Raw genomic sequence first — 23,934 nt, 5'->3', positions numbered from 1 at the left:
CGGAGCGGTACCTATTTATCTACTTGCACTTTGACGTGCTTTCGAACTGCTAGGTTGGCAGGAGCAGGGACCGAGCAACGGGAGCTCACCCCATCACGGGGATTTGAACCACCACCCTTCTGATTGGCAAGTCCTAGGCTCTGTGGTTTAACCCACAGTGCCACCCGCGTCCCTCCCAACCAACATACTCTGCTTCAAAAATTGCTTCAGTTGCAATGATACACTTCTTCTTCTTCTTCTTCTTCTTCTTCTTCTTCTTCTACAACAGGTCAGAAGGTACACCAACTCTAGGGGGAAGAGGTGTCACCAGCCCCCTCAATATTAGTGAAGAATTAGTGAGGGAGCGGAAGACGCCGAACCGCCAAGCGAAGTGTGGCACGGCATCGACAGAAGGCTGGCCTTTCCTGCGAGGGGTTGGGAGATGCTGCAGGGAGTGGCATGGCCTGCCATGAGGTTACACTGGCCTGCACAGCATCTCTCGACACCGTGCAGGCCAGGCCAGTACAGTTTTCTGCTAGGCCGTGCCGGTCCAGCCTGCAGGACATTGGAAGACATGTGTGACGTCACGCGATGTGACACACACGCGACGTGTGACATCCTGCCCCCATCTTGGGGGCAACCCAGCACCTGTGGTTAGAAGCAAATTGGAAAATTCAGTTAGGATCCCGGTCAACTTCTTGCTTTTTTTGCTGGGAGAAGGGCCAGAGCATTCTCAGGTGGCTGATTTTAGGTGTTCCGAAAACGGCAGCAAATTGTTACCTATCTTGTTTATTCTCCTTGTATTTGTACTCTTGGGAAGAGAGGCGGTTGGGCGATTTTCTGCCTCGGGTGCCAAAATAACTCAGCTGGCCTTGGGTACTATGGCAACTTGACTTGTTGGCGAGGAGAGGGTGTGTGTGTGTGTGTTCCCTTTGTTTTTTTCCCCACACCCGGCTGCAAAATGTCCTTGAACTGGACCTGAGGGTGGTTTAGGAGAAGCGAGGCAGACAGTGGAGTTTGTGGGCACAGCTGAATAGAGACGCTGCGCTGTTTTCGGCATCGGATTTGTATTTGATAGGAAGTGGAGCCCTCTACAGATTCTGGATGCAAATGGACTTCTGCTGAGGGATGTGTTCACCTGCTTACTAATGCTTCACCTCAGCAAGGGCACCGAAACAGTCAGTTTGTTCCAGAACAGCCTTTTCCCTAAGGCGGCGAGGACGTACTGTGCTGAGTGTGTAGGCCTTCGGTAGCATCCCCGGCAATTGAGTTTAACGAAGGGGAGTGTGGTGTTTTTAGAGTGTGACTGATGTGTTGTGCATTTAATAAGTCCCAGCACATCCTGTTGGAAGGTGATGGGACAAAACCGCTGACAGATTTATTTTCCAGGATCAGATGGCTCCATTATTAATCACAGAAGGTACATACCAAGGGAAGGAATGAGATGAAAGATAAAAATAATCTGGATTGGGAACTGATAGAGCTTCTTTTACCTTTCTCTTTTTTTTTCAGTTTTCAACTGTTAAATGAAAAGTAATTTTGGATAAGAGCTTGCCTATATTTTACGGCAGGTTTCCAATATATATTTTAATATGTTGGCTATGGACCAGAGTATGTGCAGAACCCGTTGATAGCTCACAAGTGTATTGTGCATCCGTCTTCCCCCCTTGCACTGGAGAACCTCACGTATCAGCACCATGTTATCTTTAGCAATTTTATTTACTTAAAAGGTTTTACATACGGCCTAATCATCAAAATTTCTAAGCAGTTTACATGAACCATAAAATATACATTAACTTTACTGAGAGAATCAGATGCTAAAAACAAGCTCACCTTAAAAAAATGTTCAAAATGAAAACAGCAGTTTTAAAACATGCATTGTATAATGAAATTACATATTAAAACACGTCAAATTTACACGTATGGCTAGGCTTGCTTAAACAAAATACATTTTAGCTGGCGCTGAAAACAATATAGCATATCAATGGGAATGGAATTCCAAAGTGTAGATCCTACAACAATGAATATTTGATTATTTAGAAGTTTTCCCATATTTCTTTACTTAGACGGTATTTATTTATTACATTTCTATCTCCACTCCTTAACTGCCTTTAGTACAAAATGGTCTTTTAGTCCCTTCCCTGCCATGATCTGGTCTGCTCTTCACACAGACTCCCAGTTAAGGTTTTAGCCTGAATGTCTGCCTGTTAAATGTAAAGCAAGGTTAAATGAATAATAATCATGTTTTCCTTTTAAACCTGCCTACCCTCAATTCCCTTCCTAAACCTGAAATAGCACTGATCTTTTTTGATATGAGGCTCCTTTGTATGTAAGCAGTGTGCTTGGTTTGGCTCATGACTACAAGCAAGCAAAAAGCAAAATGTGAACTTGCACCGGTTTCCTCTGCCTTGGGGTACAGACCTATGAAAGTTGAAAGGAGAATTGGGGTGCGGGTGCTGCTCTAGGAGCAGAAGTTCGGACCTGATCCTGCCTGGCTTAAAGAGGTGGGGATTTTCACTGTGAACCTTTGCAACCCCCATGCCTAACCTATATTTCTGTCGCGGCAGCATCACATCCTGCAGCTACATACATGAATTTTTAAATATTGTGTCAGAGGAAATTAGATGAGTTCATGTTAGTACAAATCTCCTTCCACTTTTTTTTTGAGAGTGATAGCATGTGAGCAGAAGGGGTCAGGACGGAATGTCTCTATTAGTAAAGATTTGTTGCTTGTTATGGACTTATGCTGTGATGGGGAACTTATGACTAACAACAACAACAACAATAATATCAGTATGCCACCCATCTGACCGAGCTACCCCAGCCACTCTGGATGGCTTCCAACAAAAACACAATAAGACATGAAACATTAAAAGCTTCCCTATACAGGGCTGCATTCAGGTGTCGTCTGAAAGTCAGATAGCTGTTTATTTCCTTGATATCTGATGGGAGGGTGTTCCACAGGGCGGGCGCCACTACTGAAAAGGCCCTGGTTGGATTGCAACTGCCATCATTCCTGACCATAGGCCATGCTGGCCGAGGTTCATGGGAGCTGCAGTCTAACAGCATCTCAAAGACCACAGGTCCCTGTGCCTGGATGAATGCAAAACATCAGGGGTGATTCTGGCTTTTTAAGACCCTTGGATGGCTTACAGCACAATTCTAATTGCGTGGCCAGGTACCACAACTCCCAAAATTGCAAACCCAAGACTTCATGTGAGGCCAGGGCAACTTGGGCCTCTAAGTCTAGGGGGCCTCACCAGCCTGCCCTCTCTTCAGTGCCACAGTCTCCCCTCTCCCAAAATTGCAAACCCAAGACTTCATGCGATGGCAGAACAACTTCGGCCTCTAAGTCTAGGGGGCCTCACCAGCTTGCCCTCTCCTCAGTGCCGCAGTCTCCCCTCTCCCAAAATTGAAAACCCAAGACTTCATGCAAAGGCAGGGCAACTCAGGCCCAGCAACTATTAGACCCAGTAAGGCCCAATTTGAAGCAGTGGGGAGCAACTTGGTTTTTTTTTTTTGTAGGCCCCCAGTTCACAGTTAAAGTCTGCAAAATCTTATAGATATAAATAAAATCCATCCAGATTGTCCTGGTGCAGGGACCCCTTTGGGCCAATTGCCCAATTGCTCAAATTGCCTTAAGGTCAGCCCTGATGAGTGTGTGCAGGGGTTGGACTGACAAGTCAAGCACCTTCTAGGTCCCTGGTGTCACCATTCAGAGTACAGACTCAAGGACTTGTTATGGAAATAAAGGGTGGCACTTATTGGAAATCAGTTTTGTCACCTCTTCCCCCCCCAAACCCCGAGACAATGAGCCCAGCCACATTTTATTCACAGTCGCATAAGCACTACACTACAACATGGCCATAAACTTTGTATGTTCAACAGCTGAAATATACACCCAATATGTAGCAATGGAAATTTATGTTACTGCTTTATGAATGAACACTGTGTTTTATGAATGGACTCTGTATTTTGTGATTTACCTAAGAGCCACCAATAGGGAGCTCTAGAATCTGACAGCTAACCAATTGGGTACTACCAAACAGCGCCCCCTGTTGCTGAAAGCAGGTAACCAGCAGGGAATGCTTCAGCTCAGCCTTTGCACTGTTGACTGAACACCCCCTGCTGTGCAGATAATGGAGAAAGCTTGTAAATTGTATCCCTTCTGGCATCCTGGCCAACTCTATTACACTGGTGTAAACCCTGGTGCACCAGAAACCCAGAATAGCAGCAAATAAAATCCGCTCATATGTCAGCAACTGATAAGACTTGTCAACCAGTTCTTACAAAGTCTTCCTAAATTATAAAGCTCCAAAATACAGGCCGAAAGAGAGCAGGTCTGGGAAGAGTGAGGCATACAATGGGCACCACCTGTGAAAAGGCCCTGCTCTATGTAACTCCTGCTCTGTCATTTGATAGGGTGCCCACTTGCCCTCCTTCTTGACATGGAATGCTCTCTATTGGAGTCTCCAGGTCCAGTACATAGACCATAAAAAGGGAGAGCAGGGACCTTGAAGTTCCCAACAGCTGTTAATCAAGCAAGCAAGCAAGCAAGCAAGCGCGCACACACAGGTCACCTTCATCACAGCCAGGACGCCTATGTCCTGGCCAGGCCTGCACCCAATTTTGTTTTTGTACAATCTTGTTTGTTCTCAGTAACCAAAATTATATTATCAACATATACAAGCAGGAAAGTTGTCTTCCTTCATTTGCAAGGAATCGTACAAAACAAAGTGGCACTAATAAAGAAAAGTTCCATGCAGATGATGTGTGGAGCTAATTATTTTCCCCAAGTTAAATGATAACTAATCAGAGGCAGCTACAGGAAAGCTATGAGATTCAGGTGAGGGTCGGATGCCTTGTCAATCCCAGCAGGTATATAAGAGGACAACCCGGCCTGCACAGGCCTCCAAAGCTGATTCTAGGGTGTAGCCACCATTGCAGGCAGGATGGTGGACAAACTACCCCAGAAGGAGCACAACCCCCTGTGATTGGCCAGTTAGGCAGTAAGGCAGAATTTAATCTTCCTGGCTGCTGGAAGGGGAGTTATCCCATTGCCAGCCAGGATTCCACCAGCCAGGCAGCTTCCGTCGGCTGGTGGGAGGCAATGCTACTGCCTCTTGGAAGTAGGTAAGCAGACCTATGCCTACTCAGAAGTTACTCCCAGGTAAATAGGCAAAACAAAATAAAAAAATTCCTTCCAGTAGCACCTTAGAGACCAACTAAGTTTGTTATTGGTATGAGCTTTCGTGTGCATGCACACTTCTTCAGATACACTGAAACAGAAGTGTATCTGAAGAAGTGTCTGAAGAAGTGTGATTGCACCCTTAGCCTAAGAAGTTCAATTGTTGATGGAGAAATAAGCAGTGGCATGATCAGGACATGCAGAGTGGAAGTATGGCTCAGCATCCCTGCACATGTTCTGCTTCTGATCTTAATACAGTGGTACCTCGGTTTAAGAACAGCCCTGTTTATGAACTATTCGGTTTACGAACTCTGCAAAACTGGAAGTAGTGTCCCAGTTTGCGAACTTTACCTCGGTCTACGAACGGAAGCTGAACAGTGGAAGGGCACCGGCAGCGGGAGGCCTCATTAGGGAAAGCACGCCTCAGTTTAAGAACGGTTTTGGTTTAAGAACAGACTTCTGGAATGGATTCAGTTCGTAAACCGAGGTACCACTGTAGTGTGCTTTGTGTCCTGGCTGGATCCTGCTACACCAAGTGGGAGACAAGGCAATGGCATTGGCTTTTGGTTCTGGACTCAGCTTTGGTACAAGTCAGGAGCTTAAAGTACGATATGATGTTGGGTTCAGAGCATGGCTTGTTCTGAAGCAGAGAGCCATAATATCCTAGTCTGAACACAATGGGAAACAATGGTTAGTTAGACACTCCCTGGTTTAACTGTGGGATGTGAAAGTGGAGGAGTGAATGGGATCCATGAATGAAGAAAAGGTTTGTGTATATCTCAGCTGAATCACAACCAGGTCATTCTCTCTCCTACCTCACAGGGTTGTTGTGAGAATAAAAAAGGGGGATAACCATGCCTACTTCGGAGGAAAGGCAGGTTATACAGGGTGAGTCTTTTAAAAGAGGCCCCGTGGAACATGTGTACTCTGTATCCATGGGCCCTCTTTTAAAGGCCCTGTACAGTCATACCTCGAGTTGAATGTGCTCTGTGGCAACCCGGAAGTAACGGTGCACGTTATTTCCAGGTTTTGCCGCTCGCGCATGCGCAGACGCTCAAAATGACATCACGCGCATGTGCAGAAGTGGCGAAACGCAACCTGCGCATGTACATGTGCGCTGTCGCGTCTTGCGTTCCGTTCGGGATGCAAACAGGGCTCTGGAACAGATCCCATTCGCATCCCGAGGTACCACTGTATATGTAATAATTTAACTAACTAGAAAAATAAAACACACTTGTGTCGCTGCAAAAAAAACAAAAACGGTAAAAAACTGCCAATCCTCTTTTCATTTTTGCTTTCCTCCCATACCAAAAAGACCAAAGTTTTCTGCCTACAAAGAAAATGGTGCCCTTCCTTGAGCACTCAGAAGAATTTCCTTGAACATCTCTAAGGCTTTATGCGCCCTCTAATTGGAAAACACAAATCATATAAACTAAACAGTTTGTGACCTAGGGTAAACTATATTATTATTTTTGTGTGTGCAAAAGATGGCAAAATATGAAAGAAAAACAACACGCGATTGAAGTGAAGATGAAAGCTCCTTTATTGTCCTGGCAAGGTATGAAATATCCAATATGTAAAGTTTGAGCAAACTTCAAAAAAGATTCATGTTGCAAAAACTAAGGTGTTAAAACAGGAGGGGGAAATGGCAAATTGTTCCTGCATGAAAAGATTCTACAACTCCTTTCATTCTGAAATTACTTTGGCAAGTAATTCTGTGGATCAAAGCTGCATTCCACATATGCTCCTCCATTAATGAGGTGCTTGGAGTATAATTACTCATACCTTTTCCCTCTCTTAACAGCTGAGCGGAAGCGTTCTCTAGGCAAAGACTACCATCCCCTTTGTCTGAAGTGCTACCATTGCAAACGGCAGCTCAGCCCTGGCCAGCACGCTGAGGTAGGAAACAAACCATCACCCCATCTGTCTGCTTCAGTGACTCGCTACACCCTGACAGCAATCTGTCTCTCCCGGCGGAGGGCTCCGCTTCCAAAGGCCTGCCTGGGATTGAGTTGCTGCCACCAAAGGCTGCTTAGAAGTGCTTTAATGTGATGGCTGGGGAGACGGGAAGGAAGATGCACAGGCTATGGTTACTTGGAAACTGGGGAAATGCCTGTCAAGGGTACAGGTGTGTGCAGAGGGTATACGTGTGTACAGAGGGAAGATATTGCAAGACTCCCAGTGTGTATGGGCATGCAATGGGTCTCCCTACAGAGGTGGGCGAATCGGTTACCGTATTTTTCACCCTATAGGACACACTATTTCCCCTCTAAAAATGAAGGGGAAATGTGTGTGCGTCCTATGGGGCGAATACAGGCTTTCGCTGAAGCCTGGAGAGCGAGAGGGGTTGGTGCTCACCGACCCCTCTCGCTCTCCTGGCTTCAGGAAGCTATCCGCAAGCCGTGGGAGAGCTGCCTGCACCCCGAAGCCTGGGGACGCGCTGAGCTCAGCACCCCCCAGGCTTCGGGCTTCGTGCAGCTCTCCCACGGCTTGTGGAGAGCTGCCTGTTTTGGGGGCTGGGGTCGGGGGAAGCTCGGGCTTCCCCTGCCCCAGCCCCGTGCCTGGGGGGAAAATAATTTTTTTTCCTTATTTCCCCCCCCAAAAACTAGGTGCACCCTATGGGCCGAAAAATACGGTAATTTCAGTCTCTCCTTTCTCCAATCTCAAATTGAGTTTGGCACATTTCCACAAATATTTGTTTTTTCAAAGGTCCTCAAATCAGATTCGTCTGCCACATCTCTTCTTAATAGACACACATTTCTGCCTAATATACATGCTTTTGCAAGCAATTTCCCTTAATATTGCATGTTATGCTCACCAGCATGTGAATTTTTATGTAGATTTACCCATAATAAACGCATGCGTTCTTGAACACATTTTTGGAAGTTTGACGAACTCCATCACAAAATTCGGATCAGTGAGAATTTTGAAGGACAGCTGCGCTTCATTTTGCAGTTTGTTTTGGGTACTGTGAATTAGGTAGGTTTGCATTAAAATGTGGACCAACCAGAACTTCTCCTCCCATCCTTACCTCTGTACGTAGGGACACAAGAAGCTGCCTCATAATGAGCCTGATTTGTAGTTCATCTTAGATTGGGGTCTCTCCCAGCCCTCCCTGTAGATGATTCTGGGACCTTCTGCACAAAGTCATGATATAGGCGGCCCCAGAATTTCTTGTCAGGTTTGTCCCAGGCCATACAATTATGGCAGGTGGGTTTTGCCTCCTACTGTAGTCTATAGGAGAAAGGAAAAGGATCACTCTGGGATCCCATCAGGGTGAAACCTAAGTCTGCCCTTTGACGCCCATCACTAGTTGGCCATGACCAGTGCCTAGTATTGGAAGCAAGGAAGTTTCAAAGGGAAATGGGCATGGAGCTCAAACAGGGATCTGTAATCCCAGCAAGAGGCAAACAGAGATTAAGATGCTTATACCTTCACTGCCCGGGACGCGGGTGATGCTGTGGGTAAAACCTCAGCGCCTAGGACTTGCCGATCGTATGGTCGGCGGTTCGAATCCCCACGGCAGGGTGAGCTCCCGTCGTTCGGTCCCAGCTCCTGACCACCTAGCAGTTCGAAAGCATTCTTAAGTGCAAGTAGATAAATAGGTACCGCTTTATAGCGGGAAGGTAAACAGCGTTTCCGTGTGCTGTGCTGGTGCAGGCTCGCCAGAGCAGCTTCATCACGCTGGCCACGTGACCTGGAAGTGTCTCCGGACAGCGCTGGCCTCCGGCCTCTTAAGCGAGATGGGCGCGCAACCCCAGAGTCGGTCACGACTGGCCCGTACGGGCAGGGGTACCTTTACCTTTACCTTTTACCTTCACTGCCAGCCCCTCTGCTTCCTGTTCATCATTGCTCACAGCTCAATCTTCTCCGACTTCCTCCCTTCCTGCCCTCCCTTCCCTCAAGGGAACCCCTAGTAAGGAAGCTTTTTGGCAGCCAAACAAGAACTTCTGTACCAACTCTGGACTTCCTACCTGGACCACTGAAGGCTTTATTCTTGAGGTCCAGAGAGTGAAAGAGGAGAACTTGAGATCTGAGGCAGGACTTGGGATGTCGTCAGAGAAAGAGGGCCATTTGAGAAGTTAATGAGATGAGGTGCCTCAGGACTATAGCAGTAGTACTGAGGTTTTCATTGGGATCTATGGCACGTTCAGAAGAGGTCTCCCTAGGGTTTATTCTGGTTGGGTGGGATCCTAACATCAGTACTTCAAGGGGGCCAAAGTGCTGTTCTTGCTTAAGTACGCTCCAGATTGTGTCCTATTTCTTTTGTCTCATAGACAAAAGAAGCTGTTGAGTTTGGAGGTTGCCCCCATCTGCTTAGCCCCATCTTATCATTTCAGTCAGGAAGCCCCTTTCTTGCACAGAGACTAGCTAAAAGACTTGCCAAGTCTGATGGGTGGCGTATGGTACAGGGAACCACCCTTGTCCTCAGCAATTCCAAGATGAATCTCTGAGCACCATGACAAGTCGAAAAAATGTAATATTGGCCATGGCATCAATGAAAGGAGAAAGGGTGCACAGACAGTTTTCCAATGAGTACAAGCTGCCTGCAAGACAACCCTAAACCATAGCTGGCAACTTACAGATTTGAAAATAAGGGACCAGCAGCCTCGAAAATAAAGGATCAGCAGCCAAAATAAGGGATTTTCCAAGCACAGGTATGTTCAACTTCTGAGCCCCTCCAAGCCAAAGGCAGAAAGCCCAGCCAGCATCCAAACGATGCCTCAAGCAGTGGTTCCCACAGCGCAGCAACCCGGCAAAGGGGATGCAGCAAGGAAAACCACCGTCACCTCTCCGCTGGGAAGCGCTGAGCAAAGGCGAGTCCCCAAGCAACATGGCCGATTTGATCGGCACAAGGAATCCAAACTCCACCCCCCCCAGTCGTTCTTAGACTCCTTATTGGGTGAGCAACGCAGCCAAGCAACACAGTTGGAGCCTCCCTCCTCCCTGGCCGGCAGGGAGGGAGGGAGAGGAGCTGCTTCCTTTGAAACCCGGGAAATTTAAGGGACATCATCAATAAGGGACAGCAGCGGTACACAGCGCTGGGATAAGGGACTTTCCCGCCAAATAAGGGACAGTTGACAGCTATGCCCTAAACCAGTGTTCCTCAACCTGATGTATGCTAGATATTTTGGTCTACAACACTTGACAGTCCTGGTCAGCATGGCCAATGGTCTGGGGTGATCTAGATCAATATTGCCAGCTCTGACTGGCAGCAGCTCTCCAGGGTTTCAGACAGGGAGTCTTACCCACCTCAACCAGAGGGTGTTATGGATTGAACCTGGGACCTCTTCCTGCAGTCATTGCAGCAGACACGGGTCAGTGATAACATTATGTAGTTCATATGCAGCTGACTTGGAGACATCTGTGCAGAAATTTTAGTTGAGCAGTAAAGTATTATCTCTAAATCACTTGAAGTCAGAAGGGTAGATAACGACCAAGAAACATTCTCATTCCGATTCGGGAAAGGGACCTGCGAAGCAATGGCTTTCTTGTGCTCGGTGATGGAAAAGAGAATTGATTCTAATACGGTTCTTCCAGGGCAAGCCCAAAGCAAGAGATTTCAGCTTACCATCACTGCAAAGTGGTTTCCCGAAGAATGTCTGATCCAGTTTTGTTGCATTAAATCAAGTTATCTTCATGGGGATGTATGAAAAATTCATTGTATATGGAACAGCACTAATATTTGCACAGCATGTGCCACAGGATGAGGGGAAAAATACTGAACATCTTTTCAGCCACATTTGAAATCCTTGGGGGAATCAAGTCATGCAGCATAAAAACTTACATTTGCAGGATCATTTCCCAAGATTCTATACCCTCCCCCCTGGATTTTTTTCCTGCACCATTGAGCTCTAGATTTAAAAAATACAGGCCTACTATGCATGATCTTACAAGCATCAGTTTGTTTAGAGAGGTCTGAGGATACACAAAGTGCACTAGATGGTTTTCTTCACTACGATTGTTTATTACATACATCTTTTTAATATGCTGGTGTTGGCAGTATGGGGTTTAGTAAGGAATGACCAAGAGGGACACAGGTGGCACTGTGGTCTAAACCACTGAGCCTCTTGGGCTTGCCGATCAGAAGGTTGGCGGTTCGAATCCCTGCGACGGGGTGAGCTCCTGTTGCTCTGTCCCAACTCCTGCCAACCTAGCAGTTCGAAAGCACGCCAAAAAGGTGCAAGTAAATAAATAGGTACCGCTCCGGCGGGAAGGTAAACAGTATTTCCGTGCGCTGCTCTGGTTTCACTAGAAGTGGCTTAGTCATGCTGGCCACATGACCCAGAAAAACTTCTGCGGACAAACATCGGCTCCCTCAGTCAGTAAAGCGAGATGAGCGCTGCAACCCCAGAGTCATCTGCGACTGGACTTAACTGTCAGGGGTCCTTTACCTTTACCTTTAAGGAATGATCAGGATCCAAAGAGGTCTGTGCCCATTCCCAAAGAAGGTTAATAAGTCTGCAGGATTTTGCTAATTTTGCTTCCACTGCAGAAGCCTCTTGTGTTGTCTGGGTTGCTGACCTTTGTGAATTGTTTGGGAGAAATTCTTCCTTTCAACCTGCTATTCGTATTCAGAGGAAATCCCATATTGGCCCCCAGTGGAGGATTTCTTCCCAAAACAAAAAGCACTTTCAGAGAAGGGGAGGGGAGGGGAGAGTTGAACTTCACGGCCCTCCAGCTGACATCCCACTAATGATCAGCACCCACCCCCCAAAAAACCCCATTTGTGTCAATTAGGGATGGAAGGTTCTATCACTTTGGTTCTCTCAGTTTCTCATTTTTCCAATCTTAAATTCCGTTCTCCACATTTTGCAGCAATTTGTGAATTTTTCATTTGTAAAATCCTCATGAAAATCCATCTGTGTGAATTTCTCCTAATATGCTGTTATGATGGATGTGCACATTTTTTTGCAAGCAATTCCCCCCAGTATAACACATTTTTGTATGTTATTTTTCTCCAATATGTTCACTTTTATGCACCTTTTCCCTCAGCACATACATTTTTGTGAACCTTCATTGGTTGGGGAATTGCATCCCAAAATCTGGGTAAGTGCAAATTTCAAAGGATGGCTGTGCTGCAGCTGACATGTTCTTTCAGAATGGCAGTGCAAAAGTTGGAAGAGTGCAAATGTTAAAAGATACATAGCTGTGTTTCAGTTCTCATATTGTTCTGGAAACTGCAAAGGTTAACACCATGGCTGGTTTAGGTCAGTGCTGGGAAAGAGCCCTGTTTGAGGCCCTGGAGAGCCAGTCACAGTAGATAACAAGAGTGTGCATCAGTCTGATGTAACATATCCTCGTATGCCTTGTCTCACAAGGTGGGGAGAGCAAGGCCAAAATTTCACACACACACACACACACACACACACACACACACACACACACACAAACCCCTCATGCTGACTTTCCAAAGCCAGTTAAGTGAGGCACCAGTTTTTGGGAAGGAGGCACGATGCTCTTGCATGATCCTATAGCCCTCTCACCTTCTTCCCAAAGCTGGGCAAGCTCTAACTAGGCTTTGGGAAGGAGGTGGGAGGACTCTAGGACCCCGTCAGAGCCCTCACACCTCCTTCCTAAAACCCAGCACCTCGCTTACCTGGCTTTGAGACTGTCTTAATTGACTCAGCCTTGTAGAATATTACATAATTATATAGTGCCGTTGAGCATGTGAAGAGTGCCTCTTCCTCACCATTGTGGGAAATCTGAGACATAATCCTGGATGAAGAGGCAAAGCTTGCAGGCTGCTCAGATCTTATTACTCCAAGTCAGGCTTCAGTCCTGGCTATTCTCCATTTATAAATTAACCGCTACATGCTGCCGGTGGAGGTACCATTCTAGTGAACCGAGTGTGACCTGTCAATGAGCATCCAAGTCAGGCTGCCCCAAGGCGTTCCAGCTTTGGAGAACAGGCTGACCTCTGGGTGGGGTTGCTCTGCAGGTACCCAAAGAGCATTTCTGATGTCATCATTGGCCATGCTAAGTGCAGACTAGGGCTGAAAGGATCTGTCAATCTTGGTTCTCTCGATTTCAAATTTTCCCATATCTTAACTGTAGTTTTCCATACTTCCATAGCAAGTTGCAATTTAAGAAAAAATCATGGAAGTTCACCAGCATTTTCATTTCAATATTCTCCTAATAAACATTTTGGTATGCAGTTTTGATAAATGCAATTTTGCAAGCAACTCCTCCTAATATAATGCAACATAATGCAACTTTCCCTGATATATTCATTTTCATGTGCGCATTCCCTTAATATATGCAACCTTCGCTGGCTGGAGAACAGCACCACAAAATCTGGATAAGTGCAAATTTCAAAGAATGCCTATCAAGAGTTCATGCCCTCCAACATTTCTCCTATGAAATTAGGGACGTCCCATTCCATAATGATATTTATACCCCACACGTCTTACTGGGCTGCCCCAGCCACTCTGAGCAGCTTCCAACAAATATAAAAACATAATAAAACATTAGACATTTTAAAAAACTTTCCTATACAGGATTGCCGTCAGATGGCTCGGGGGTTGGGTAACTCCACACCCTCCAACATTTCTCCAATGAAAATAGGGACATCCTAAGGAAAAGCGGGACATCAAATCAGAAACTGGGATGGCTTCTCTAAATTAGGGAAAATAGGAACACTTGGAGGGTCTGTAGGTTAATAATAATAATAATAATAATAATAATAATAATAATAATAATTTATTATTTATACCCCGCCCATCTGGCTGGGCCTCCCCAGCCACTCTGGGCGGCTTCCATAAAAACCAAAAATACAGTAAAATATCACATGTTAAAAACTTCCCTGAACAGGGCTGCCTTAAGATGTCTTCTGAATGTCAGGTAGTTGTTTATCACTTTGACATCTGCTGGAAGGGCGTTCCACAGGGCGGGGGCCACTACCGAGAAGGCCCTCTGCCTGGTTCCCTGTAGCTTTGCTTCTCGCAATGAGGGAACCGCCAGAAGGCCCTCGGCGCTGGACCTCAGCGTCCGGGCAGAATGATGGAGGTGGAGACGCTCCTTCAGGTATACTGGACCGAGGCCGTTTAGGGCTTTAAAGGTCAGCACCAACACTTTGAATTGTGCTCGGAAACATACTGGGAGCCAATGTAGGTCTTTCAAGACCGGTGTTATATGGTCTCGGCGGCCGCTCCCAGTCACCAGTCTAGCTGCCGCATTCTGGATTAGTTGTAGTTTCCGAGTCACCTTCAAAGGTAGCCCCACGTAGAGTGCATTGCAGTAGTCCAAGCGGGAGATAACCAGAGCATGCACCACTCTGGCGAGACAGTCTGCAGGCAGGTAGGGTCTCAGCCTGCGTACCAGATGGAGCTGGTAAACAGCTGCCCTGGACACAGATTTGACCTGTGCTTCCATGGACCTTTAAATGTGACCTGTATCACATTATTCCCTGCCCCTAGTGCAGAACAAGCCCTTCTTTGGATAAAAAGCAAAGCGAAGTATGGAATAATGGCAAGTTATTAACTATGATCTCTCAGTGAAGGCTGTGAGAGCTTCCCACACTCCATTCTGCCATTAAACCCTCATCCTGCCCTCCTCTGTAACAGCCATGTGTTTTACTCTGCATGATCACACCCACATCTTTGCCAGAGTTTAAATCCCATTAACAGGAACATTTGGGGGAGGCATAATGACATGCATTGTAATAGCTTTAGAGTCAAGGTATGTTTTGAATGATTTTTTTGGGGGGGACATTAATAATATGAAAGGGTAGGGGGCTGTCTCTTCTACTCATTGACTGTTAGAAGGGTCCTACTGCATATACCTCGCGCAGACGCTATAAATAATTTTCTATTAGCACCTGGCTTAAGGTTAATAGTTAGGCTTCAAGGAGAAAATGACCTGGCTGGATTTAAACATTTCTGGGGTAGCAACAGGCAATCCAAACTTGCAAAGCAATTTTCAGCGGGCATTGAGTTATTGAAAGGGAGAAAAATAATTCTATATGCAATGTATATCTTATATGTAACATTTTCAATTAAATTGATTTATAAGAACATAGGGAGTTGCCTAAAACAGAGCCAGAGCAATAGCCCATTTTGGCTATAGCAGAGACGGGCAGACTTTAGGCTTGTCAGATCCCTAGGTTCTAGTAAAACCAAAAACAAAAACCAGAAAGGATCTACCAATTAGAGACAGGTGTAAAAGGCGTACTGTTGGCATCTGTGCATCTCAAGAGACAATGGAGTTCACCTATGGAGGTGAAGTCAAACCACTGTGTTAGCAGCTCCAAAGTGACCTTCCATGGTGTGCAAGCCTGGGCGATGTGTATGGAGGTCCTGGGCTGCAAAGACAGCAAGACTTCCCTCTTTGCTTCGCTGCATAGCTGTCAGCTTACGGATTTGAAAATAAGGGACCAGCAGCCTCGAAAATAAGGGATCAGCAGCCAAAATAAGGGATTTTGCTATTGTAAAGAGTTACATACATTGGTAGGATTGACAATCCAGCATGAGGCGGTTGTGGCGCCGCAGCGGCCGCTGAAGCACCGCCCTTCTGTGTCCCTCCCCATCCCCTCCTCTTCCTCCTCCCTCCGGCCGCCTCCTCAGCTGCCACCATCGCTGCCGCCTCCGGGCTCGTGGGCGGCATGGGCGAGTCTCTCTCTCCCTCCCCCCCTCTCTCGGGCGGGAAAGGGCCGATGGAACTCCTCGCGCCAGGACGATGGTGCCAGTGCGCACTCTCTCTCACGGCGAAGGACCCCGAGCCACTGCTTCCCTCCCAAGCTGGGCGAGCATGAAACCCGGGAAATTTAAGGGACATCATCAATAAGGGACAGCAGCGGGACACGGCGCTGGGATAAGGGACTTTCCCGCCAAATAAGGGACGGTTGACAGTTATGTTTTGCTGATGTTGTCCAAAGGAAAGCAGAGCAATACATTGGCACCAGATTGGCTGCAGGAGTTGCAGGAAGGAGGTGTACACGGCACCATCCAACCGTCTTAGAGACACCATCTGTGAAGGGTTTACTCCTTACCTTTCCCTTCTCCCAAAGATATCCTTCAAGGCAGCAGAAGCACACACACAGTTCCATTTTATATTATCGCTGTCACTGTCAGAAGCTCCCATGCCGAAAACTGCTGAACTTTGGATAACATTCAGCTTGACATCTTTTCTCTCTCGGCTTTAAATCTTGGCTCTAAATCAACATCTTTCATAAAGCCTTTCTTAAATCACCAGGGATTCACCTGTTCTGTGTTAATTTCGCTCCTGCCTTCACATCTGATACAGCTAGGGATGCCTGAGGAATTAAATTTCTGTGAATTCCAGTGTGAACCAACCTGATCCGCACCTCCTGGACTAGTGTGCAGATCAGAATGTAATTAGATTGTGCACCTCTCCAAATCTTGTGACGCTGTTCGCAGTTTTTTAAAAGAAGGTATTAAAATGCATATTTTACTATAAAATGCATTTAGAAATGCATACACTGAGATGAAATATGGATTTAAGAGTGGATTTTTTTTTTTTTTAAGTGCAGATTAATGCAGAAACGGGATGGAAAATGACATAAGCTCGAAATAGGCTGGTATGCCCATTCCTAGGCAGCTTTGCATATTGTTTCCCACCCACGCGATAAGAAGTTGCAAGAGCAACCTGTTGCAGTGTAGCGAAGAGTTATGGTGCCTTTTATAACTAGCTATTTATTCACAAACGTACAGGCCAAGCCGACGCAAATCAAGCATGTGCCCTGGTATAATTAGTCCCAACCATATCGGTCTACCTCCCCAGTATCCCACAATTCCCTGTGGCTTAGCAATATTGCTGGAACAATTCCCAGGCTTGAGCTGTTTTGACCCTCTGTTGCTGGCAATCAAATACTAAAAGCATTCTTCCAGCCCAGGTGGGTTTGAGCAGCCAGTGGCCATCAACAACCGGGAAGCTGGATCCTATCACCTTCCAGCAAGTTCCCATCAAGGGGGGGGGGCAGCAACTTTCGCATCAGGCTGTGTCTTGTACAATAGCCTGCATGGCATTAGCAACATGTAAGTGTCCTTAGAAAATCTGGGAGAACTAATCTTTCTTCTGTTCTACTTTCACAGCATGACGACAAACCTTACTGCACCCACTGCTACCTTCAGCGCTTTGGACCCAGAGGTAAACTCCTATCCCATGAACCAGTTGCCCTGCACTCACAGAGAAGAGCTACAATTCTCAGAGCCAATTCCTCTTCACAGAGAACTCTGGCAATTATATCTTTGGGAAGGGAATTGGGGTCTCCTAACAACTCTTAAACCACAGTGCCTAGGGCTTGCCAATCAGAAGGTTGGCGGTTTGAATCCCCACGACGGGGTGAGCTCCCGTTGCTCGGTCCCTGCTCCTGCCAACCTAGCAGTTCAAAAGCACGTCAAAGTGCAAGTAGATAAATAGGTACTGCTCCAGCGGGAAGGGAAACAGCATTTCTGTCTGCTGCTCTGGTTCATCCGAAGTGGCTTAGTCATGCTGGCCACATGACCCGGAAGCTGTACGCCGGCTCCCTTGGCCAATAAAGCGAGATGAGCGCCACAACCCCTGAGTTGGCCACGACTGGACCTAATGGTCAGGGGTCCCTTTACCTAACAACACTCAGCACCCTACAATGCCAGGACCCTGTGAGGGAAGCCGCTGGCCAATGCACCGTTATTAAGAGATGCATTTGTATTCTTCCACTTAACAACTTTTAGGAAAGAAGGGCCATTCACACGCTCCTCTTATCTTACAATAAAAATTCATTTTGCAACAAATGCCTGCCTGGAAGTAGCCCAGGGTTCCTGATTGCAAGGAAAGGCCTTGCTCATAAACTGATCTATGTGCATAGGTTCCTTTTCAGCAATGCTGCTAATTTTTGTGGAGGGGTGGGGCAGGGAGAGACGGCCAGCTGATGCAACCCTGTTCCAGGGGCGTAGAAAGGGGGGGGGGCCGACCTGGGTGCCCTCACTGAGGGAGGTGACATTCGGCACGCCACCCGCCCGTGACTCCCAAGCCTAGCCTGATCCATCGGGGTAAGGGGGGAGCTGCGCTGTTTGCCAGTGGCATTCCCCTCCTTCCTCCTTCGTTTTGACAGCTTGGGGAGACTTGGGAGTTGCAGGTGGGTGGTGGCGTGGGCAGCTCTCTCCGCCCCTGTGAGTGGCTCACTTTGCCCCCGGCTGCAGGGCGTGTGCACCGCTCTGGGCACCTGAGCAGCTATCCCACGCCTGAGGGGGGACCCTCCACACCACGCCCCCCTCGGGTGCGCCCCTGCCCTGGTGTGCTGGTCCTGAGGGTTAGCCATGCGGCGAGGTCCAAGTCCAGTCCGAGGTCGAGGGTGCGGTATGGAGGCTGTCTGAAGCTGGTCCAAGGCAGGGAGTCGGGTGAGGTCAGGAACTCTGGCAGGAGAGCAGGACAGGGTGCAGGCAGGAACAGGCTACCAACAATGTTGCTCCTGCAACCTGGGACTGGGGCTGGCTGGCTTTTAGCTGCCCCGAGGCTTAGGGCAGCCCCGGTCCACAGGGGACTCGCCTCTCCTGGCCTGGAGGTGAGCACTCCTCCTGTGGGAACTTAGTTCCCTCCGCCTCTCTGCCCTGAGCCTCTGCAGCTCAGGAGAGGCTGGAGGGTTACCGGACCCAGAGGCAACCTCAGCTTCCGCCAACGGGGCTGAGAGTGGAGCACCTGCAGGCAATGGGTCCTCCATCACTTCAGGAGTCAGAGCAGGCTCAGCTGATGCCTGCACCTGAGGATCCAGCACAGTTGAGGACCCTTCAGGCTCAAGCCCCAGCCCCGGCTCAGCTGGTTCTGGAGGCGGGGACTTCTGTGCAGGCTGCGATTCGTCAGGTTCAGCCTCCGAGTCCGAATCCCAGGCTATCACACCTGGGCAGCACGGGAATATGCTCCATCGCTGCCCTATTCACCTCTCGTATATTCCTTGAGAGAGAGCAAGGAGGTTCCGTGAAGACCCGCCATGCAATGCTGTTTTGTCTTCCATTCAACTGGCTGCGTGTAACTCTTGATGATGACGTGCAATTCCCAGCTGAGCAACTCGCTGTTGTGCAAACTAGAGCTGGGTCAGGGCAAAGAGAAAACACAACACCAAATTAAATCCACAATCTTCCTGCAACGAGTCATTTGGGATTTTCTCAGAACGACCGTCAGAGAGGCCTGCTAGCAATTTGTGCTTGTGGGATGATTCAGGTGACCGGGCCATCGCATACCCACACCAGATGGAAAGATTGGCTTGCACAGATTGAAATAAACCCCCATTTATCCTTGCATCATCAACTCCCCTGCCAAACGGACTATATAGGACTTTTCTTGAAAGATACTACCATACATTTAAAGTGCACGACTACCCCAAAGAAAGGGATGCGGGTGGCGCTGTGGGTTAAACCACAGAGCCTAGGGCTTGCTGATCAGAAGGTCGGCGGTTCGAATCCCCGCAACGGGGTGAGCTCCCGTTGATCGGTTCCCTGCTCCTGCCAACCTAGCAGTTCAAAAGTACGTCAAAGTGCAAGTAGATAAATAGGTAGCGTTCCGGCGGGAAGGTAAACGGCATTTCTGTGCGCTGCTCTGGTTCGCCAGAAGCGGTTTAGTCATGCTGGTCACATGACCTGGAAGCTGTATGCCGGCTCCCTCGGTCAATAAAGCGAGATGAGCACCACAACGCCAGAGTCGGTCACGACTGGACCTAATGGTCAGGGGTCCCTTTACCTTTAACCCTAGAGAATCCTGGGAACGGTTTTGTTAAGGGTGCTGGGAGTCGTAGCTCCGTGAGGGGGTGAACTACAGTTCCCAGGACGAAATGTGCTTTGAGGTAGGGTGTGTACACAGCCTATAAACCACTCATCGTTTTAATCTGTGCCTAGCTGCTTCCATGACAATTCAGCCTCTTGCTTCAGGGAAACTGCTGGGGTGTGTAGCAAGAAAAAGGCGCTTGGTTTCACTTGCATCAGCTTGGCTAGAAGCCAGCCTTTGCTCTGTGCCTGGCATCTGGCATAAAGGGGTGAGAAAGGTGAAAAGGAACGAGCTGCTAATTCCCTCTCCCTTCATACACGGTGGGCCTGCCACTTAGTCAGCAAGCCTTTTCCTTGCAGCAGCCAAGTGGAACATAATACCATATGTTGCTCTCCAATTATGGCGGTGGGAGAGCCCAGCTCTCTCTCAGGAGGGAAGAGGTCTAGAGCAGTTCCGTTCTTCTGCTTGGTATCCATCTGGAGCAGGATGCAGGGGCAGGAAAGAGACTCCGATGACCCGATAGGTAAACTGCTGTGTATGTAACACACCTTTTTTTCTTTAATACCTTGGTTCGAATCCCCGCAACGGGGTGAGCTCCCGTTGCTCAGTCCCTGCTCCTGCCAACCTAGCAGTTCAAAAGCATGCCAGTGCAAGTAGATAAATAGGTACCACTCCGGCGGGATAGTAAACTGTGTTTCTGTGTGCTGCTCTGGTTTGCCAGAAGCGGAAGCTGTATGCCGGCTCCCTCGGCCAATAAAGCGAGATGAGCACCGCAACCCTAGAGTCGGTCACGACTGGACCCAATGGTCAGGGGACCCTTTAGCCTTTACCTTTTAAAGCCTTTTAAGAACCTGATTCTGGCTTCTCGTAAAGAGTCAAGTTTGGCATCTGGTCATTCAGAATATGGTGGAATAGTGAGAATAAACATAAAAGGGCCTGCAGTGAGTTTCATTTAATCATATGGTAAACCTAAATTATCTTGGGCCCTTTTATACTGTCTTTGTCATCATTGTTTCAGAATCAGGTCCTTCTACTTTCTGCTGTCCGTGACCCGTGGCTGAGTTTGCATCCAGGTTTCTAAAGCAGCAAATTAAATTTTCAAGTACTTGGATTAGCATGCACATTTGTAATGCCTAGGTCTGGATTTTGATCTTGTGTTCAAAGTCAAGGCTAGTTTCATGGTTGAAATATTTATACCCCTTCTCTCAGTTGCTATTTTTGTGTCAGCTATGTGAGGTTGGTTACATTTACTTCAGAGATCGTAGACGTCTGTTCAGGGTCATTATCCTGAATTAACAACCCTTGTTTAAACAAGAAAGAAGCCTCTTTTGGGTTGCTGCTGAGGTCCATTTGCTTCCAGTCTTGATTCATTGTGTTCCTGCACTAAGTTCTGAACTCCATCCAGCATATCAAACCAATATAGGAAGCTGTGTTACATTAATTCATACCATTGGTTCATCTAGCTGTCTACACTGACTGACAGCAGCTCTCTAAGGTTTCTGACAGAGGTTTCTCCCATTCCTACCTGGAGACTGGTAAACTGAATTTGGGGCCTTCTCATGCAAAGCTCCACCACTGAGCTACAGCCCAACATCTCCTGAACATCACGTGGTAGAACTGTTTCTGGACTGTTATTTCTGACTGCAAGTGGGGACTGCATTACTGCATTCTCTTATTTAAAAACTCCCTGCACATAGAAAGCTAAGTAATAAGTATTCTTGCCCATCTCCCTCCTTGACTTGAAAACCTACACCTGCAGGCTGAAGTAATGGTTTTCAGGATCACTGAGTGTGGTCCATGTGGTGGGCTGTTTGCTAAAGAACCTTGAGATTCAGTGTTCCACCATACCTGTATATAGGATGTTCTCTTTAGCTATCATGGCTAATGCCTGTTGATAGACCTGCTCTCTGTTAATTTGTCTATTTTTTTCACAGTGCAGCATACAAACATTAAATACCAGTATATATTATACGTAAATTCCTCAGATTCCAATGTGCAAAATAGACAAAACAATAACTAGACCTATTTTACAAAATCCCCCCCAAAATGAATCAAGACAGTGAGCCAATTTTCATTTGCTGGGTCTTGGTGTTGTTTGCACTGTTTCACGGGGACCATCACTGTGTGCTTGGATTACTCTCGTTGGCCGAAACATCTTGCCTCAGTCTTAGGCTACTTATATTGGCACAATGTATAACGTTATGCAACGTGCGCATAATCCTTTGCAGTCTCCCATAGGTGTATAAACTGGGATCAGATTGTGGCTTCATATGTCAAACGATATAAATAATACTGGAGCTTATGTTCATTTCGGTTTCTCGTGAGACCTGGAAGTTCAGCTGAGTCCAGGTTTTAATTGAACACTTTGGCAATGCTTCTGCAAAACTCTGAGCAGGTTTAATTTCCTGGCAGGAGAAATCTTTGATAAGGATTTCAAAGGAAGAGCTGCAGATTAGGCTTGCGCACCATGTTCTACAGCATGCATCTGTGTTTTTAATTATCCGACTTTTGAATGTGAGTTTTGCTTTATGGAGAGAGGGGGGGGGGGAGTAAAATACGATTTTTCTCCCACAACGTTTTCTAAAATGTTTTCTTTTTAATTTGCAAAGGAACAAGACCATCAACCACCCGCTCGTCCTTTGGGGCCTCTCCTTCTCCTAAGGTTCCAGCAGAAATCCGAAAGGGCTCATAGATGTCTTTCCTTGCTTATGCTGTAGAAGTAGCAATTTATAAAGCGATGTCAGCTGAAAAAGGGTGTTGCTTGAACATAACTAATAATCTAAACAAGGTCAGACAGCTTCCGTAATAGAGTTCACCCTACCTCTGGCTAACATAGCAGCTGTGATAAATATATTGTAGCAGGTTAATAGTGAACATTGTTGAAATGTATAAATGCTTGCAAAGCATCTGTAGCTTTATTTAGACTAAGATATGTGCCTATTTTGTATATGTTGGTACTGAATAATAAAGCACTTGTGAACACCTGCATTTTGCAGTTTTGTGTCCTTCATTCAGCAACGCATCATGTAAGCCAGGGAAACCCGAAGTTAAATTAATGTCCTCATTACAGACCCACAACCAAATATATAATTGAACTGGCTCAACATCATAAGCAACACAAACTGTCACTTAGAAATATTCAGAAGGACAGCAGTGAAACCCTGTGCAAATTAGAAGTATCTCACACAAACAGCCACTTCAGATTTGCAAATGAGTCTTTCATTCGTTGATGTAATAAAATATATGCTAGAGGTTCGAACAATGACTCTCAAAATAATCATATGCTCCAGCATTTCATTTTGCAAAACTGGAAGCTCTGTCACACCTTGACCACTTCTTGATACTAAGATATGGGTCGAGTGAATGCGGTTTGAACTTTTGTGTTTATTTGACACAGATGTGGGCCAGTGATGTGTTTATGTGGTGACTTCAACAGAGATATGGAATAGGGAGAAGTACAGAACAGCTGGTGGAAAAGTACATGTGGCCAAAGGAAGATTTTGATGGCTGCAGGTAATACAGGCAGTGTTATCTGCACAGCAATGCCCAGCTTGTGTGGGACAGATACGCAGTCCAAAATAGCTCAAAGTAGCTCAACCGAGACACACATAGCAGCCTTTGCAACTCCCGTGAGAGTATTCTGCCCATCTTCATCTTGAGAAACCACCTGCAAGACTGAGAGTTAGTGAGAATTGTAAAAAGCAAGCCTGCCCCCCAATGTTGTCAGTGAGACAACCACAAGCTGAACTGAGCAACAGACAACAGAAACAACAAGATCAGCAACTGCCCTGCCTAGTGTGAGCAAGGTAAATAGTACTCTTTCCGAAATCATAGAATTCTTGAGTTGGAAGGGACACCAAGAGTCATCTAGTCCAACCCCCTGCAATGCAGGAATCTCAACCAAAGCATTCATGACAAGTGGCCATCCAACCTCTGCTTAAAAGCCTCCAAGGAAGAACAGCTTAATGTCTCTCATGGGAGTCTGTTCCACTGTCAAACAGCTCTTACCATCAGAAAGTTCTTCTGGTGTTTTTTCAGCATCTCTTCTCTTGTAAAGTTGAAGCGATTGG

The 23,934-nt window shown here is 46.9% G+C and overlaps 1 protein-coding gene and 1 long non-coding RNA gene across 2 annotated transcripts in view; one reads left to right on the top strand and one right to left on the bottom strand.

Annotated features, from left to right (window-relative positions):
* LOC309332486 (cysteine-rich protein 2-like) overlaps positions 1–22,852 on the top strand; it is a 42,739-nt gene extending 19,887 nt beyond the window's left edge. Inside the window, exons 3-5 of the mRNA XM_081845709.1 lie at positions 6,972–7,066; positions 17,221–17,275; positions 22,474–22,852. Of these exons, the coding sequence (XP_081701835.1) occupies positions 6,972–7,066; positions 17,221–17,275; positions 22,474–22,556 (233 nt within the window). The 3' untranslated portion in view covers positions 22,557–22,852. The remainder of the gene's footprint in view (positions 1–6,971; positions 7,067–17,220; positions 17,276–22,473) is intronic.
* A 64-nt stretch (positions 22,853–22,916) lies between these two features.
* LOC309332616 overlaps positions 22,917–23,934 on the bottom strand; it is a 34,181-nt gene continuing 33,163 nt past the window's right edge. The window contains exon 3 of the long non-coding RNA XR_014152247.1: positions 22,917–23,539. This is a non-coding gene — a long non-coding RNA (uncharacterized lncRNA). The remainder of the gene's footprint in view (positions 23,540–23,934) is intronic.

Source organism: Podarcis erhardii (assembly GCF_964252035.2).
Source record: "Podarcis erhardii genome assembly, chromosome: 17".
NCBI classification, from domain to species: domain Eukaryota; kingdom Metazoa; phylum Chordata; class Lepidosauria; order Squamata; family Lacertidae; genus Podarcis; species Podarcis erhardii.
Note: the sequence above shows the minus strand (reverse complement) of the source record. Positions and strands in the feature narration are given on the sequence as shown.